Below are 17,539 nucleotides of genomic sequence, written 5' to 3' on the forward strand. Positions count from 1 at the left end.
ATGAGCGTGTGCTTACTGCTTTTTGAGCATCAAATACTATTTGTTTAAACCAAGGAGGACAATTAATTAATTGATTGACTGAAGTAGAATGGAAAGAGGAATTGAAACCATTACACAAGAGGTTTTTTTGCACAGTACTAAATAGCCACAATGTAAAAAAATAGAAAAATCTTACTTTTCTTATTCTCCCCAAATAGCTCTTCTGATGTGAGGGTTCTGACTAGAAATGAACAGCATCTTTTATAGTTACATACAAGTAATATCATAATTTCTTGGGTAATCTTTGCCTTCTTGAACGCACATGGAGTGGGATCTGAACATACTCATTAGGTCCATTAAAATGCTTGGATAGAATGTTAAAAATCCTTCCACTCATATACTGGAAATGTCATGCCAGGTACAAAATAAATTTTCAGTGTATTTCAAGTTCCAGGTAGCTTTAACTTATTGCTTTGCAGAACTGTGTTGTATTCTTATTTGCATCAAAACCACTGTGTTGCACAGAAACTCAGAAAGGCAACAGGCAACTTGCAGTCATAACAATTTACTGTGTATACCTAAGTATTTCCTCATATTATTGTATGCCCTTAGTTTTAAGGATTTTTTTCTTGATGTAAATGTGATTTTAGGGGTTAGAGTTGCAATATCATTTGCTTGTTCTGCTTTTGTTCTTCCCTCGTCGCCCACTTCTGTTTCTGCTTGTATCCCTTACACTGATATGAATCACTGTGACTGCTCTTACATTGCATTCTTATGTATACTTGGCTTTATAGAGCAACCTGGATAGTCATAATCCTCTACTTGGGGCAGTGTTTAATTCTTGTCTTTTGCAGGTCTCAGATATTCATATCAGCAAATTTCGGGATCCCAAACGAGCTCCTGACTTTGAAAAATTCTGTTCTGAAACAATTGATGTAATTCAGCCAGCACTTGTTCTAGCAACAGGTAAGCAATTGAAAAGTGTGAATTTGCTGTTGAGTGTACTGTCAAAGGAACAGCAAATAGGCAAAATTCTAGGATCTCAAGAGAGAGCTTTAAACATTAAGGTATCTTAAGCAATGGAAATGGAATTGTAGCTGAAGGGAGACTGCTAGAAGCTGAAAAGAATAACTTCTCAACAAGAGAATTATTATTTTCTTCAGCATTCAGTTTCTTCAATGAGTTTAGTGTGTTTTATATATAACAGACACAATCACACAAGATAGGTGTTGCTGCACCTTAGTCCCTGCTAGCAGCTACCTTCCCTCTTGTCCTGGTCATGATTCTACATTCTTTGTGTTTGAAATTACAGAAGTGAGGCAGGTCTGTGGTTAGTCATTAGGAGACAGTTCCTCTCTCAGAACAATCCCTGCTCATTTGTGTGAAATTCACCTGTGAACTAATGTAAGATTTTACTGCTTGTTTCAATTTGAACATATCATACCAACAGAGGTGAAATAAGCCTTGCCACTTCATTTGACAGCTTGCTGTTGAAATAGATTAAGATTTGACAAGAAAACTGAAAAGACTTTGAGCCATTACTCTATGCAAGGCTTTAGAATCTTAATGCTAGACCTGGAATTTCTACAGAGTTACTTATCTAATTAGTGAAAGTGCTGCAGTGGTGTGGTCAATAGATGTCTGATGAGGCTGCTGCATCTGCATTAGAAGGCATTTACCCTGACCTTGTGGACCAGATACAGGAGCATGCAGATTGCATCTAGGCCTGCAGCCACTTACTCTTGGGGAACAGGGATGGCATGCTTGTCTAGTTACAGTATTTGTATAAGCTGTGTAGGGCTCTAGTTATATCTCACCTTTGAACACTTTCAGGTGATCTGACAGATGCTAAGACAAGAGATAAACTGGGATCTGAGCAGATAGAAGATGAGTGGAAAACCTACCAGTCAATCCTGAAGAGATCAAGGGTCATGGAAAAAACCAAGTGGATAGACATCAAAGGGAATCATGGTAAGAAGAAAATGAGACAATTCTGTCTTTGCTGTGAGTGCAGATCACAGAATATAGAGGTAAAGTGTTAGTACTCACTAGTGTGTTAGTACTCGTGAATCAGGAGAAGGGCTTGCCGTCCACATGTCTGCAGAGGACACACTTTGTTTACAAGCTCTTACTGGAGTTTTAGTACCAGTGAAGTAAGAGTCTTTTCCCTGGCAAGTGGTAGAACATGACTTCAGATGCTAGTTTCCATGTCATTATTTTATATACCACATTATTTAATGGAGGGGCAAATTGTAACCTTACCCTGCTGAAGAAATGGTTTCAGTTTACTTTTCATAGACTTCCCCCTCATAGGTTTAAGTTTAAAAGGTATCACATGTCCAGCAGCTAAAGGAAATTTGGTTTCTTTTGAATAGAAACCAGAGAGAGTTACAGGAGTTAATATCCATCAGTTGTCTCCACTCTGTAAGCATTCAAACACAAGCTGACATTCATGTAGGCTGTATAAACAGGCAGTTACAGGAAGTTACACTGGGGAGAAAAAAGTGCATGCTTAGTCATATATACCCATAGAGGTGGAACTGTTGCAGTACAAACCTCCCCAGGCTGATGTCTGTTCTACACACAATATTCTCTGATGCTGTGGCTACTTGATTTTCCATGAATGAGTTAAGTCTTACTTACAGAGCATGCACCCAGTCCAAAAAAGCTTCTGAAAAGCTCTGTGGTCAAAAATGGAGACAGGTTTAGCTTTTAGCTATCAAATAACAATTTATATTCCCACAATGCCTTTATCTTTGAATTGAAACTTAAATGAGAAAACTATTGCTATTTAACTGGATTGAGTAGATAATGTCTCCTCTGCACAGTTAGACTGCCTGTCAATCATGCATTTTTAAAAAAAGTAGCTCTTCAGCAGCTGCTGAGACTCCTTTATCTCTACATTACCTACTTAGATACAGGGGAAAAGGATCAATTTGATCTGAAAGTTTCCTTATTTTCCTTTTGTTTTTTCCCTTACAGATTCATTCAACATTCCACGCCTGGACAGTGTTCAGAATTATTACAGGTATTTTTATTTACCATACAGATGCAGCTATATTCAAGGTCAAATTCACTAAACAATATTCTGTTCTCAGTTATCACATATATGCTTTTTCACTGACTTTCCTATAGCCCAGGATCATATCTACTATTCCCTCTGTCTTTTGTATTGCCAGTTAGTAGAGCAGAATCAATTGAGAAAATAGAGAATTCTTTGTGCAGATTTCTTATCTCTTATCCTCCTGTGTTTTGTAATTGAATGTGTTAAATCTGTCAATGTCTACAAAATGTTTAGTCATATTCTGGGAGAGGGAAGATGGAAGAGTGAAATGAAGTTGTTTTTTTTTACTATATAAAAATATAAATAATATTAAAAATATTAAAATTATAAAAATTCTTTGCAGAAATAAAAACAGAAGCTAGGAAAAATAGTTATTCAACACCATATTCTAGTGTTCATTATGCATTAAAATTAAAAAGGGCAGTGGGTTGTGTTGAAATACAGTATTTTTTCAGAAAAACATAGGTTCCTATTATATGTTCCCAGCTTTAGCAGAGGGTTCATCAGCTGATACACATACTCAAAGTGGGACTGAAGGAAGAAATTTTATTGATGATGTTTGTAAAGATAATGTTAACTTAAAAACATACTGTGAAAGGGTTTTTATGGCATTAGAAGTATTGATAACTTATTTTTAATATATTGGCTTGTATTCTATTCTGGTCAACATTTCTGGCAATTTTGTTCTTCTTATTGGTGGAGGAACAGGGACATGAATTGATTTCTGGATGGCTGTGTTCAAATTATACTTGTCATCTGAACTCAGGAATGTTTTAGCTTCCACAAGTCACGTATGGAATAAAACAAAATTAAAACAATTCAAAAAACCCAAATGCACACAAAATGGCCTCCCCAAAACCACAAAAGAATTTTTTTTTAAAAAACCAACAACCTAAACTGAATGAATTCTAGTGTTTCTCAGATTAATTCACTATCATTTTAGTTACAGAATTTAATCTTTAATAGAGAAATTTAGGTGAAATGTTATGTCTTTTCCAGTGGAAGATATGTACAATTCCAATCTAGAATAAAGTATCAAAAGCACTTCAATTTTGTAAGTCAGAAATAGTGAAATTACCTGTTGTCAATGGAAGGAGAGAAAGCAACGTATGTTTGTCATGGCCACAAGCTTTCCTAACAGCAGTATTTCCATCTTATTTTGTTAGGAAATATTCTGCCTGGCGTAAAGATGGCTCTTTTCATTACATCCACACTGCCTCTTTTGGGAACTATTCATTCATCTGCGTGGATGCCACACTCAGCCCAGGCCCTAAGAGACCCTATAATTTTTTTGGGATTTTAAACATGGTATTGTATAAGTCTTTACATTCCATTTTGCTGACTGTTTCATTTCTGTAGTGGTTTGCTTGGAGGTATGGGGTTTTTTAATACAGAAAAATTGTTTGAAATATTTGTGTTCATCTCTAAGGGTGTTTACATTTTTAAGTTATAATGCATGTGAGATTTATTTAGCAAAATGGACTTGCCACCTGCCTGTTTCAGAATCAAATGGCAGAGCTGTCTTTGATGGCAACAGAAAGTCTACACAGCAACCATACTATCTGGTTTGGCCATTACCCCACCTCAACAATCATCTCCCCATCCCCTGGAATAAGAACACTAATGAGGTAAGATCTTCTCATCCTGTACGTTTTCAGCATGAAGTACATTTCTTGCCTGTCTTCACATGCTCATCTCTTACTTCCAGGTTTTCTGCAGTGATAATTCCTTCCCACCCAAATAATCACAATTCTTACATTTTTTTCAGTTCTGCCACAGCCTATTTATGTGGACATCTCCATACAATGGGTGGGCTGATGCCAGTCTTGCACAGTCAACACCGTGGTGGTACTCTGGAACTTGAATTAGGAGACTGGATGGATAATAGGAGGTAAGTAAAGCCAATGTGAGCAATTATATGAAACCTACCTTGCTGTACTGTGATTCCCTTTTATACTGTGTGGTGAATTTGAAAGAAACATGAGATCAGCCTGATTGGTTACTGCTATTAATGCTTCTGAAAAAAAGGCCTTGTGTGTATGGTTGGGATTTTTCCCCATACAAGCAGTGTGCTAATAAATTAATTATTTTTTATTAATTCTTGATATTTAAAAATTTAAAAATTAAATGTCCCTTTAGTATGTGTTTAGTATTCAAATGTAGAACAAATAAATTGTAATAAAATTCAGCATCACTACTTCAATGTTAGAATTCTTGGCACAGAAATAGTCCACCTGAGAAATGTTACCTTACTAGCATATCAAAAAGTGTCTGATGCTACATGGTGTGTATAGTAGTACATTAGCTTTTATTCTGCAGTAATCCAACAAAAGATACTGGTGTGAATACAGGGAAAGAGCACACTGGGTTCATTATCCTTAACTGGAGTACCTGCACAGACACTGTGAAAATGTACATTATATATGAGTTCTTTAATGTAATGTTCATCTATCTGATTCATGTGCAAAATGCCATAGATCTTCACACTTGGAACTTTGAGTACTGCTTCCGTGATTTATAATAAAATTAACCTCATTAGAGGTAAGCAACTGTACAGTTAATACAGCAGAGTTGGAAAATGTAAGATCAACTACAGAAGAGAATAAATGGAAAATAAAGCCAGGTTCTGCTTAGGAACTTGAGAAGCATGGGAATGAGCTGTTCATATTAACAAATTTTTTCTCCTTTCATTATAGGTACCGGATCCTCGCGTTTGATCATGACCTCCTCAGCTTTGCAGATATTAACTTTGAAGAGTGGCCTGTAGTTCTCATCACCAATCCCAAATCCTTCCTTTACAGCAGTTCCACTCATGAACCACTAGTCAAAATTCTGTATTCCACTCATATCAGGTATCCTGTAATGTCTTGATTTCATAATATTTAACTATATTAATATGTATCTACACAAAAACTTTTTCTAAAATGTGTATCTACTGTTCTCAGAATTCACTTTTCTCTGGAAGATTGTTCCAGAGGGTTCTCTTTGTATAGAAAAATAGAAAGATTGTGTAGTAGTAATTAATGTTGATTTTATTTATGCAGTTATTTCCCCTAAAGTCAATTGAACTTTATCTAACCAAAGCTGATCAATTACTATATAATTAAAGTAGATTCATATGTAATCAATACGCACAGATTAATATATAATCTGTGTTATTTATCTCACATGTTCACATCAACTGCTGATTTCAGGATTTTGTTTATGTATTTTTCTAAATGTTTTCCCTGTTCATTTCAGACTTCTTAGTTTTTTATCTTTTCAATTCTACATCCTTTATATATTAAAACACAAGTAGCCTCTGCCAATTTTCATATTCATTTTAAATCTCTCCATCTTTCCATTTTTACCCTATCTATTTAATTTTTACATTTATATTTCAAATCTTTATGCCCTTTTAAGTATTTTATGTTTGCTGTAAGAGTAGTCTGTTCAAAATACTGCATACATAGGATTACAATAAAAAAAGTTTGTCTTTTCAGTTAGGGAGCACTATCCTACTAGGTGTCCTAATTACTTTCCAGTTTCCTATTCAGAACCTTATCTGAACATTCTTATGATTATATTAAATATATGAACTGGTGGAATTGCTCACCATAACTATGAAACTCTTCCATTTGACTAAACATGCTCTGGAATGTTTTTTATATTACCAGAAATGAAAGGAATTGTATGTTTTGACTGAATATTTTGAGTCTGTATTAGTATCACTGTTTCTATGAATATAAGCACTGCCAAGTGACAATACATTTGATGGTATCTGAGATCTGTAATATCAGTCTTGCATTCCACTCTATTTGTCCTAAATGCAGTTACAGACTCTGAGAGGTTATATTCTGACTAGCAAAGGAAAAAAAGAAAAAAAGAAGGAAAAAACCCCACTCCCAGCAACAAAGGACTTTAGAGAGAGAGAACCTGGCAATTTTTTATTAAGCCATCTACAAGTGTTTGGTTACGTATCTATATGTGCTGGAGGATGCATCCCACTTGTGTTAGCATATGTTTTGAAGCAAGAGTTCTAGAATTATTTCTGCCAGGGCCTTACAATTTCTGCCCTCTTTTTTTCTGTTCCACAACCAGTTCTCTATCCTGTTCTTTTGTGTAGTGCCATATAGAACTACTTTTTTTGAAACTGTAGGAAAGAGCTACCATGTTACCATTAGGCTACAGATACTTTACTGTTTTAATTTCTAAATCTTTTGAACTCTTTACTACAAGGCAGCTTAACCTTTAGTGACTTTCACTTAAGGTAGTTATGACATACCTGCAAATCCAATAACAAATCTGTTTCTCTTGCTCTTTATTTACTCCTTAGAATTCTGGCATTCTCTCCTTCTGTCATTATCTCTGTCAAAGTCTACATAGATGGAGTTCACCTGGGGAATGCACATCAGGTGTCTGGCCCTCTCTATGTGCTGAAGTGGAGCCCACAAAACTACAGTGAAGGGTTCCATCACATAGATGTGACTGTCCAGGTAAGATACCTGTTGGTATTCTTTGTATTGATTCTTTTTTCTTGTCATGGCTTCTCTATCAGCCTCCTGTCTCACATAACTAGGAACAAAATACATGATAATTGATTTACTTTCATATTTGTCTGATTACAAAAACTAAAGGCACTAATAAAGGAATACACATTGACTGCTAAGTACCAAAATATTCTTAAAGCTGCTGGGGTAAAGAAAGAAATACTATTCTTTTAAGAAGTAAAATAAAACATGACAGAAGTGCAAACTTGAATTGGCCAGAGATGTCAAAAATTACAAGAAAGGACCCTAAAGGTATATAAACAATAAGCAGAAACAGAAGGCAAATACTGGCCAGGTGTTAAACAGCAGAGATAAATTAGTCACCAACAACTCTGAAAAGGCAGAGGTTCTCAACACTTTCTTCACCTCTGTCTTTACCAGCAGTGTTGGGCCTCAGGCCTTGGGAACAAGGAGCAAGGTTGATGCAAATAGAGATGCACTGTCAGTGAAGGAAGAGTCGGAGTAAGACCTGTCACAGGAGCTTGATCCTACAGATCAATGGGCCCCGATAGTTTCCACTCCAGAGTGTTAAGAGACATCATTGAGAGGCCACTCTCCATAGTCTTGGAGAAGTGGAGATCAGGGGGCATCCCAGAAGACTGGCAGAAGGCTAATGACTCTCCTGCCTACAAGAAGGGCTTAAAGGAGGATCCAGGAAAATATAGGCCCATCAGTCTTACTTTCAGTCCCTGGAAAAATTAGGAAACAAATCCTTGTGGGGGGCTATCTCAAGTCACATGAAGAACATGACTGGGAAGAGCCAACACAGATTAACCAAAGGCAAATTGTGGGCCAAGAAGAACATTATGAAGTTCATCAAGGAAAAGTGTAAGGACTTGCACCTGGGAAAACATAATCCAGGAGTGCAGCACAGGCTGTGATCTGCCTGGCTGGGGAGCAACTCTGTGAAAAGAGACCTCAGTGTCCTGGTGGACCACAAGCTCAGTGTGAATGAACAGTCTGCTGGTGCAGCAGGGAAAATCTACTGGATGCCAGGGTGCATCCACAAGGCCATCACCAGCCAAGATAAGTCACTACCTGCTGTACTGAGTGCTTGTCTGGCTGCACCTGGAACACTGTGCTCAAACTGTTGAATAAATGACAATAAACAAGTGCTTGTTTATCTATATGAGTTTATGGCAAATACACCAGAAATGAAGCACAACAAAATTTGAATATATTTTAATATGGGCTATTACCTAGAATTGAACTTTCAGAAAACAACCGGGGGGGGGGGGAACTAAAATAAACAGTCACAGTCTTCTATAAGTTGCTGAATCTCTGACAGGCTCTTCTTCATATGTAGCACTTTCAGATTATGATTTTATAATCGCCAATTTACTTGAAACTGCAGAATTGATTGTAAGTAATCCCTTGTAGGTAGAATTTAATACAGCAGTATGCCAGAGAAGCATGCATCAATTCTATCTGTCTAGAAAAGCTGCAATGATAATTAGGAACTTTAACTAGACAGTTTTTTGTACCACTGCTATGTAACTGCTCTCAATTTATATCAATCTAGGATGCTTCAGGAAGAATTGGCACACGGGGCCACTTATTTGGTATGGAAGAAAACCTCTCTCTTAGATTTGACTTTTGGTCATCTGTTATTCTTCTCACTGACCACTATGTTCTAGTAAGTACTTTCAGCAAAACAGCTGTTACTACATGTTGATTTCCCAAGCTGCAGTAGGCATTTTCATAATTCCTGAAGGAATTTGTAGACTTAAATGCAGTTTACTTTTTCCAGATATGGCTCTGTTGGAGTTCCAAAACATATAAAGCTTCTCAAGTTGCACACTTCAACCACAAATGTACAGCAATGGTTTATACAAACAGTTGACATCCTGGATTTAGTCCAAATTATCCATTTTCGGGCATAAGTATACACACATTTTGTGCAAGCAAGAAATTGAAAAGGAGCTACTGGAGACAGTGGAAAAAGGAAACATTAAACTGAAGAGAAATTCACTGTAAACTGTTGCAATATGTTTTCTGGAAAGAATGCTGTAAATATTCTCACTGTCAGCTGCTGACATTATAACTAGCTCCAGTGAAGTGGAGGGAAAAATCCCTATCGACTTTAATTAAAGTTCCAGGTCATATCCAGATGTGTCACAGTTCAGAACATGCAAAAAAAGATGTCATGTCTTAGTAGTTTAGGTGCACTTCTAGAGCTACATAAGAAAGTCCACATGACTGTAGTTCTTACCATAATGGACTCAAAATTATTATCTTAGTCTTGTTAATCAGTCACGTATTCTACACCATGTCTTGAACTGCATTTCTCCTCAGAAACAGAACAGACAAACATTTATCCTCAGAACAGTGCTCAGACAATGTTTTGCCTTGGAAGTATAGCTACATTTTTCAATGGATGTCTTTACAAACCCTGTTTTTTAAAGATCCGGCTCTATTGCTTTCAGCCTTTCAGCAGAGTTCAAGTCAGTACAATATAAATACAACAACTTAGAAACTCTTAAGTTTCCGTTTTACTCTTGAGTTCAATGACACCAACAAGCTTTGAATAAGTATTTCAAATAGAATCTTTGTAATTCTGTCAGTGTCCATAAGGCATGCTCCAAAGCTGCTATTATTCCAGGGCTGGCTTACAGTCAAAACTCTCTTTTTAGGCTCGAGTGCTCTTTGGACTGATGGTGCTGATTCAGATTACCTTGCTTGTTGTTTTCCGACACCTCCAAAAGCCAGCACTCAAAGGTATGAGCTAATGTTTACTTGCGGTGTTTAGTAGATCTCTTTTCCCCTAAACTTTTTACTGTTGACCTGTGTGCTAAAAATATGTAAGTAATTGTGCTGCTAATCACCATATGCATTTTGCATCTCCTACTGGGGGATTTGATTGGTTTCTCAGAAGCTGCTGTTTTGCCTTTAAGGGAACCTGGAAAACCTCCAATATATCAAATGAAGTAAACTAGAAACTTGAGCAGCTATCTTTGTTTTAAACCAAAATTAAGTTGATTGAAGTCCAAGGTTTCATTTTAATTTTCTCACTGAAGAATCCAATACACAGGGAAAATAATGTTTTGATTTGTATTAGTTTTGTACGTGTGCTTGTTTCACTACAGTTATCACAGAATTCTCTCTCGCCTGAGTGGAGAAACAGACTTCCTTTTGCAAAGACAATATTTGTTAACTTTTACAAAGAACATGAACAGGATTGTGTCTTTCTCAAAATAATAGGCCATTTCTGTCATAACTTGATATTTTGTGATAGATCTAGTAAATGAAAATTATTACTGTTAAGCTCATGGTGTATATCCTTTAAACAGTCATTTGAACCACACCTTAGTAATGAATTTTTTCTGAAAGCCACCTCCCTTCCTATTCATGTCAGTGTTTGTCCTTTCCTTTATACTCTTACATGATTTATACTCCTAATCATGTAGCATCCTGAGGTAACTACAGCAACTGCTTACATAGAAAAAGATCTGATTTTCAGATGCCTCTATGGAACTCAGCAGCTAAATATAAAAAAACCTGACTCTGTGGTCAGCTAGGTCCATGTGGACCATGACAAATGTTTGACAAATTAGTGAATAAATTTGCTAGAGTTGTTGATTTCCAAATGTGAAGCTTGCCCTCTGGGGGTTATTTCTTTGTGAGAAGGCCATATAATAGGTGTAAGTCTACAAGCTAACTTTTTAGGAAGGCTCTCTTGATCTGTGAAATGTCTGCTTCAATTAGAGAGCTAGTACTGCTTTTTTCTGCTAACGCCACACATTTGTCAGAATAATGTAATTTTAATGCCTAGCCTTAATTTTGAGTTGCTCTCAGATCTCACTAAGGTAGATTTAATCAAAGGAAATCAGATTAATCTAGTCCATGCTGACCCGCCTTTCTGGGTTTGCAGAGTTACTGTTTTGATTCTCTTACTTTTCATTTAATACATACTTTCTCCATGTTTTTCATTCTAGCTAACTTCATTTTCTGGGTATAGAATGGTCGTTCAGTATTATTTACATACAGTAAGTGTATTCTTTTAGAATGGCAGGTTCCTCTGCTGTTTTTAATATAGATTTTTATATTTATTGGTTCTTTACTTTCAGTTGGCACAGTAATAATAATGCATTCCTCTGCATTTTTCTGCAGACATACCAAATATTATTTTTATATTCCTTATTTAAAAGAATGAGTAAATAATGTGCAGATTTGTTTCAGAATTATACATACATATATATCTGGGGAGGTGTTGCAAACTGAATTAAGTGTATTTTTCTTAAATGTTGTCTCTCTTTAGAAAAGCCAGGATTACTTACTCTGACTTCATATTCTCTTCATGTCTTCAGTAAAACAAACACCTTCTATTACTCAGTTCTGGTTCTGAATTTGTACACCATTCTGGGTAAGTAGCCTTGAGTACTGGAGGACATAAATTAGTATTCTAAAATTACGCACTAGATCCCAATGAAAATCAAGAATTCTAATGTCTTGGAGAATGGGGAAAATGTACTTAAGTTACAAAATCTATGTGGAACTTTAAAAGTTAATGTCCAAATAGACTACAGATTTATTTGTAAAAGCCTAACTTAGAAGCCCTGAATTAATTAAACACCTGGATTGTTATATTTCTCTGAAAGTGAAATGAATATTTTTTAATTTAGTTTGATTTTCACTTATTTTTGATTGTTAGCATCAGAACTAACAATCTGAGTTTATTCTCCTCTGATAACATTTATTGAAATAGCTATTTTCTTGTTAGTCAGTGTAGTATGCATAACATAGAGCAGTCTGTCTATTTTAATTTCTGTGCTGAGCCAGGCTGGAATTGTTTGTGACAGCATTTTTCATATATCTTACTGTAATTCTGGGAAAAAGCTACCCTTTGAAAGGATCCACCTTTTCACCTCTCTCATAAGGAGGATATTATACATGGTGTTGAAAATTGTCACAGAGATGAAACTGATTCAAAAGTATTTTCATTGCATGCCACAACTCTCTGTCATACTGTGATATTTTCACACCAGACTGCTGTTTGCAAAATATGAAAACATCATGCTTATTACTATGGACAAGCAGAAGGGAAGTCTCAGGGTACAAAGGGCTGTGTGGGAAAGGGCTGTGTCTCTGTTGTGTTTCCTGCTGGTGATGTTTGGTTTCCTCTCCTGCAGGACCATGGTTTGTAGGTGAACTGATAGATGGCCAGATGGGGGCCTGCTTTTCCTTTGGGGTGTTTGTTGGTGGTTCCTTCTTACAGGGCAGTATGACATTCGTGGTTGGGATTTTACAGGTGAGTGTTTATAAAATAAAGGCTAAAAACCAGCTTTTTTTTCTCAGGGACCTTTTTTCATTTATTTTTAATAGTTTTATAATGAAAGGAGTCTTGGAATTAGAGAGATTAATGACCATGCCTGACTACAAGAGGTCTTTCTTACCTTTCTGCAGATTTAAAGGGCAGAAAGGAGGGAGGTTGTGCATTATTTACATAAACTTCTCTTTTTCTATAATAAAATTATGTTGCTTTGGACTCCCTGGATATCTGGATTAGAGGCTGTCTCTACAGATTTACAACTCTAGATTTTCTATAAATTGTCTGGATTTACCCTTGGCTCACACAGTGATAAAGCAAAAAAAAAACGAGTGGTCAGGGCAGCCCTTACAGGCTTAATAACCCTTCAGATCAGTAGGTGTCACTCTCTAGGCACACATGGGTCCATGTTTCCCAGGAGTGCTGTCCCCATTAATCTGAAAGACAAGGTGTCATTCTTGGCATTTAAGATAGAGGAGCAAACCAGCATTGCCTCCTTCTTCGTGGTGTCTCCCTCGTACCAGCATGACACCGCAGTGGGCTGGGTCAGAGTCAATCCGACATACAGACCGTCTTTTTTTGTCATGCTAATTTTTTGCTATGTCTGGCTCCCAGAATCAGTTCCAGGAAATGTCAGATGCCTGTTAGTGCCTCTTACTGCAAGGGAATAGGCAGGAGTGCTTGGCCTGGGACTCGGGCACTGGCAGTTGCAGCTTTTTCAGCTGCAGAGTGGTGGAGGGGCACCCTGAGAGTCCATCTCTGGGAATTGTTCTCAACCCTTAGAACAGGACAGCTTTATCTGTGCATATGTTTTTAAGCCTTCATAGATTGCTTATTGTCTTATTTTTCTTTGCTCTTCCTTTCAGATGATGTTTTTCAATCTGCCATTGATGGCCTACCTGTGCTGGTGCCTGTTGCTGCGGTGCCAGGGCCACGGCTTCCGTTCCCACATCCATCATGTCCGACGCTGCGTGGCTGTGCTTGTTCACCTGGCAATGGCCCTGCTGCTGGCCTGGCAGGTCTATTCCTGCTATTTCCTGCAGCGAACATACGGCACCTTGGCGTTCTTCCTCTCCCCAATGAGAACATGGCTGGTGGCACTGACTGCAGCTCTCATTTATAAAACCTGGACACTGAAATCATCAGAGCTCAGAACTTACATAATGGAGATAAAAAACTGTCAGCGCTCCTGAAGTACAATATAAGTACTCCAAGTTCTGTCTTAAAAACTGTCGAGGTACAGCCTTATCATTATGTGATGCTGGAATTCCCTACACCCCAACCATTAGGTGGTAATACCCAAAGCTGCATCTGCACTGCTATGTAACTGTATTAAATAGTAAATGTACAATATGTTATACACACTTTTCTTGTATTATACAACACAGTGTGTAACACATGTAGTATAGTACAGTTATGCATTATACATCAATACAGTAAGCTGTGTAATGATCTCATCAATGAGGTTTTTGCTGTAATACAGAGATAGATACATCCATATGGCTCACAAATCAAAATGTTTACCTATTACTACTGTGAATGGAAAAATACTTTAATTAAATTTTTGATTTTTATATGCTGAAAAAAATGAGCTTAGAACTTGATGAGCTTCTGGATTTATGCATAATTTGATTTTTGTTTCAGGGTTGACATGTATTTTTTGCAAGACTAGACCAGATGTCTTTACAAAGTAATAGTGATTGCAAAGGCACTGCAGTGACCTTCAGAGTCCTATGCCCATACATGTTTTCAGTTCATAATGCTGTATACAAGCAGATTATAGGCTGTAAGGTGTGTATGTGTATTTGTGTTCTCGTTTACCTGAGCTGTGGCCTATAGATCTTGCTCTGGGAGTGCTGGCTAACAAGCTCGCTGTCTGGAAGGAAGGAGTTTCATTTTTCACTACTGAGGCTGCCAGTCCTCCCACCCATGACTGGTGAAAGGACAATGAATTATCAGTGGTGCTGGGGTTTTCAGCTTCAAAGCATAGAATGGAGACAATGTCCTCAGGATGGGAGAGGCTGAAGGAATAATATGGTCTGATGCCTATAAAGTCTGTAATTTCTGGTTTTCTGGGTCTCAGCTGTGTCTCTGGGTCTCAGCCAAATGAACCAAAGAGTGACGTTAAAAAACTCATTTCTTTGTTTTCAGTCTTTTCTAAGTCCAAACATGATAGAACAGTGAGTTACATTACTGAAGAATGCAGTGATCCAGAGCCAAGAAAGCTGAGGTGCCTTGATCTGTAAAGAACACTGCCTTGCTTCACAAAAGACCTGCTGTGAGTGAAACATATAAAATACTTCAGGTAATTTTCCCTAAGTAACTTATTTATGGCTCCTCAAGAAAAAAGAGGGCTAAATTATTTATGGTCCCTTTGGAAAAAAAACACATAGAAAAATAAATTGGAAGAAAATATTGACTATGACAAGGAATTTTGTTATTTCTAACAGGTGACAGTTTTCCTATTCCTTAATTTCTGTTCTTCAGTGATACAGAAAAATAGTAATGTAACACTAATAATAATGTGATGCCTTCAATGTAATAGGAAAAAGAGAGAAAGAGCACCAATTTACATGAGTTAAATACATTGTTAAGAGAATAAAGAATGTAATTTGTTGCTACAAAAGTTTGTTTTGCAAAGCTGTTAAAAAATCAGAGATGGTGCAAAATTTATTTGTGAGATACAATACTGAAAAATTGATAATAAAATGACATTTCACTATTAAATTACTTCTATGTGATTAGAGAGAATAAGTGGCAATAAAATACTTCATATCTTTTGACTTGTTCCTGTTGTTAAATATAATGTTACCCAATAGTTTTACCCTTAGCTGGCCTCTCCAATAGTCTCTGCACTGCATACCACTTGAACCCACTGATTGATTAAGCCCCTACACTGACCATTCATGCATGGCTTATGTGGAGGCTGATTTTTTTTTTTTTTTAATTTTTTAGAAGAAATAGGAACAAAAGTGCACTTACCAATCTAGAAAATTATGGGGGTCCAGGAAAAAGCTGACACCCTTTGGCTTCCTCAAATACCTCTCTGGGGCACTGCAGCACCCCAGCAGAGGAGAGGATTCGGTGGGGTCCTCGATCAAGGGGTCGGTGCACGCTGCAGACCTGTCCCATCTGATTCGCTGCTGCCAGGACAGCAGGACGATCTGGCTCTGTGGCTGTGCCACCAAAACTCCTGTTGTTCCAGTTATGGGTTCTCTCACCAGGCATCTTGTCATCGTGCAAGAAGCCGATGGACAGAGTTGAGAGGTGCATTTCCCGTGTGCAGAGCGGGTGCTGAGCGGTGGATCCACACAGCCGGCACACCTGCAGTGTCAGTACTGGCTTTTGTACATCCCAACCCCTGGAACAGCAGCATTCCCCCTGCAGTCATTGGCTATACATTTCCTTGCCTTCATTTAAAGACACACTACTCATTTACTTTACCACCCATGCTCTAGGGGAACGTGGCTGATGGGATTACATTTTACTATGTTAATGACTAAAGGTTAGCACAAACGTCAAGCAAACTTCTTCTTCAGCCTTATCAGGCAGTTGTTCCTGTGTTATATCCTTGTTTACTGGACTTATAAGAGCCATCCTCTTCTGCTTTGCACTCATTTTGTGGATTTATGGAGTCATCTTCTCACTTCTCCTCACTGGAGCCTTGTTTCTTGGTTCCTGCTGGCTATGTTGCAGAGAATAGGGTCTTTTGCACATCCAGCACTCATCACTCTACCCACACCAGAGGACTGTAGCGAAACTAAATGTCAATACCTTTTATCTTACTACTTTGGATCTATACTTCTGACTGCAAAATTCTGTGTTAGTGTGGCTAAAACATCATGTCTCATTTCTGCTTCCTTCTGTGCTTCTCCTAAAGACTTCTGAGTTGTCTCACAAATTATTTTCTCAGTTTGAAGCTTATTGCAACTGCTGCTACCATTTTTAATTGTGGGATAATGCCATCTGTCTGTGATCTTTTCTCCCCTGGTAGTCTATTTATGGATTATATAAACATTTCCCACTGTGAAGAGTAGCTAGTAAAGAAAAAGGTAGTATAGCAAAAGAGAAGAGCAATGTTAGAAACAGGACTAAGTAATTCTTCACTTTCATCTCCCACAATCAATGCAATAAAATATTGAATGAAGGTGCCCGAGTTCACTTTTGTAACAGCAGCTACTATAAATTGCAGGAAGAAACGCTTATGTCTGGGCTGGAAAGGTCTTATGAAAACCCCATGCTTTTCTCACTGTCAATGAAGAAGCCAAAAAGGAGGACAAAGAAACAAGACAAACCAAAAAAAAACCCCAAACAAAACCAAAACCAAACAAACCAACCCAACCCAAGAAAAGCCCAAACAAACAAAACAAACAAAAAAAAAACCAAACAAAAAACAGGAGAGGGATGAAAATTGAAGTGAAGAAAGTGAAATATAGGGCAGACAACAGCAATATTTCAAGGTGCAAAGGGAGATGGGATGGAAATGGGAATGCACAGGACAAACATATACAAAGCAGAAGATTAGCTTCACCAAAAATAAGGAAAAAATGTGTCTCTGCCCTATATTGTTTACATTTTATTACCCTTTGCAAATGCTTATTTATAAAGATTGTAGCTGAACTTCCTTATTATGGTCATGGTGTCACACAATGCGAGAAATGCACAATTTCACAAAAAGCCCCAAGCAGCTGTAGGTCAGTT

General features: G+C 37.4%; 1 protein-coding gene across 2 annotated transcripts; it reads left to right on the forward strand.

Annotated features, from left to right (window-relative positions):
• Positions 1–1,895: 1,895 nt before the first annotated feature.
• On the forward strand, positions 1,896–14,031 carry TMEM62 (transmembrane protein 62). 2 transcript variants are annotated; one of them, XM_062494871.1, is made up of 12 exons: positions 1,896–1,950; positions 2,962–3,007; positions 4,210–4,351; positions 4,547–4,671; positions 4,812–4,934; positions 5,740–5,895; positions 7,359–7,518; positions 9,095–9,208; positions 10,206–10,290; positions 11,831–11,935; positions 12,702–12,820; positions 13,705–14,031. In XM_062494871.1, exons 1-12 carry the CDS (start codon positions 1,911–1,913, stop codon positions 14,029–14,031), a joined length of 1,542 nt encoding a protein of 513 aa, XP_062350855.1. In that variant the 5' UTR covers positions 1,896–1,910. The 2 variants fall into 2 exon arrangements, with proteins under 2 accessions (XP_062350855.1, XP_062350856.1); XM_062494872.1 differs by lacking the exon at positions 11,831–11,935.
• The last annotated feature ends 3,508 nt before the right edge of the window (positions 14,032–17,539 follow it).

This window comes from Cinclus cinclus, chromosome 6, assembly GCF_963662255.1.
Source record: "Cinclus cinclus chromosome 6, bCinCin1.1, whole genome shotgun sequence".
Lineage (NCBI taxonomy): Eukaryota > Metazoa > Chordata > Aves > Passeriformes > Cinclidae > Cinclus > Cinclus cinclus.

Coding starts and splice junctions, on each gene's coding strand:
- TMEM62 (XM_062494871.1), top strand. CDS start 1,911: ATGGAAAAAACCAAGTGGATAGACATCAAAGGGAATCATG. Junction 7,519..9,094: donor ACATAGATGTGACTGTCCAG/GTAAGATACCTG, acceptor ATATCAATCTAG/GATGCTTCAGGAAGAATTGG. Junction 12,821..13,704: donor TCGTGGTTGGGATTTTACAG/GTGAGTGTTTAT, acceptor TCTTCCTTTCAG/ATGATGTTTTTCAATCTGCC.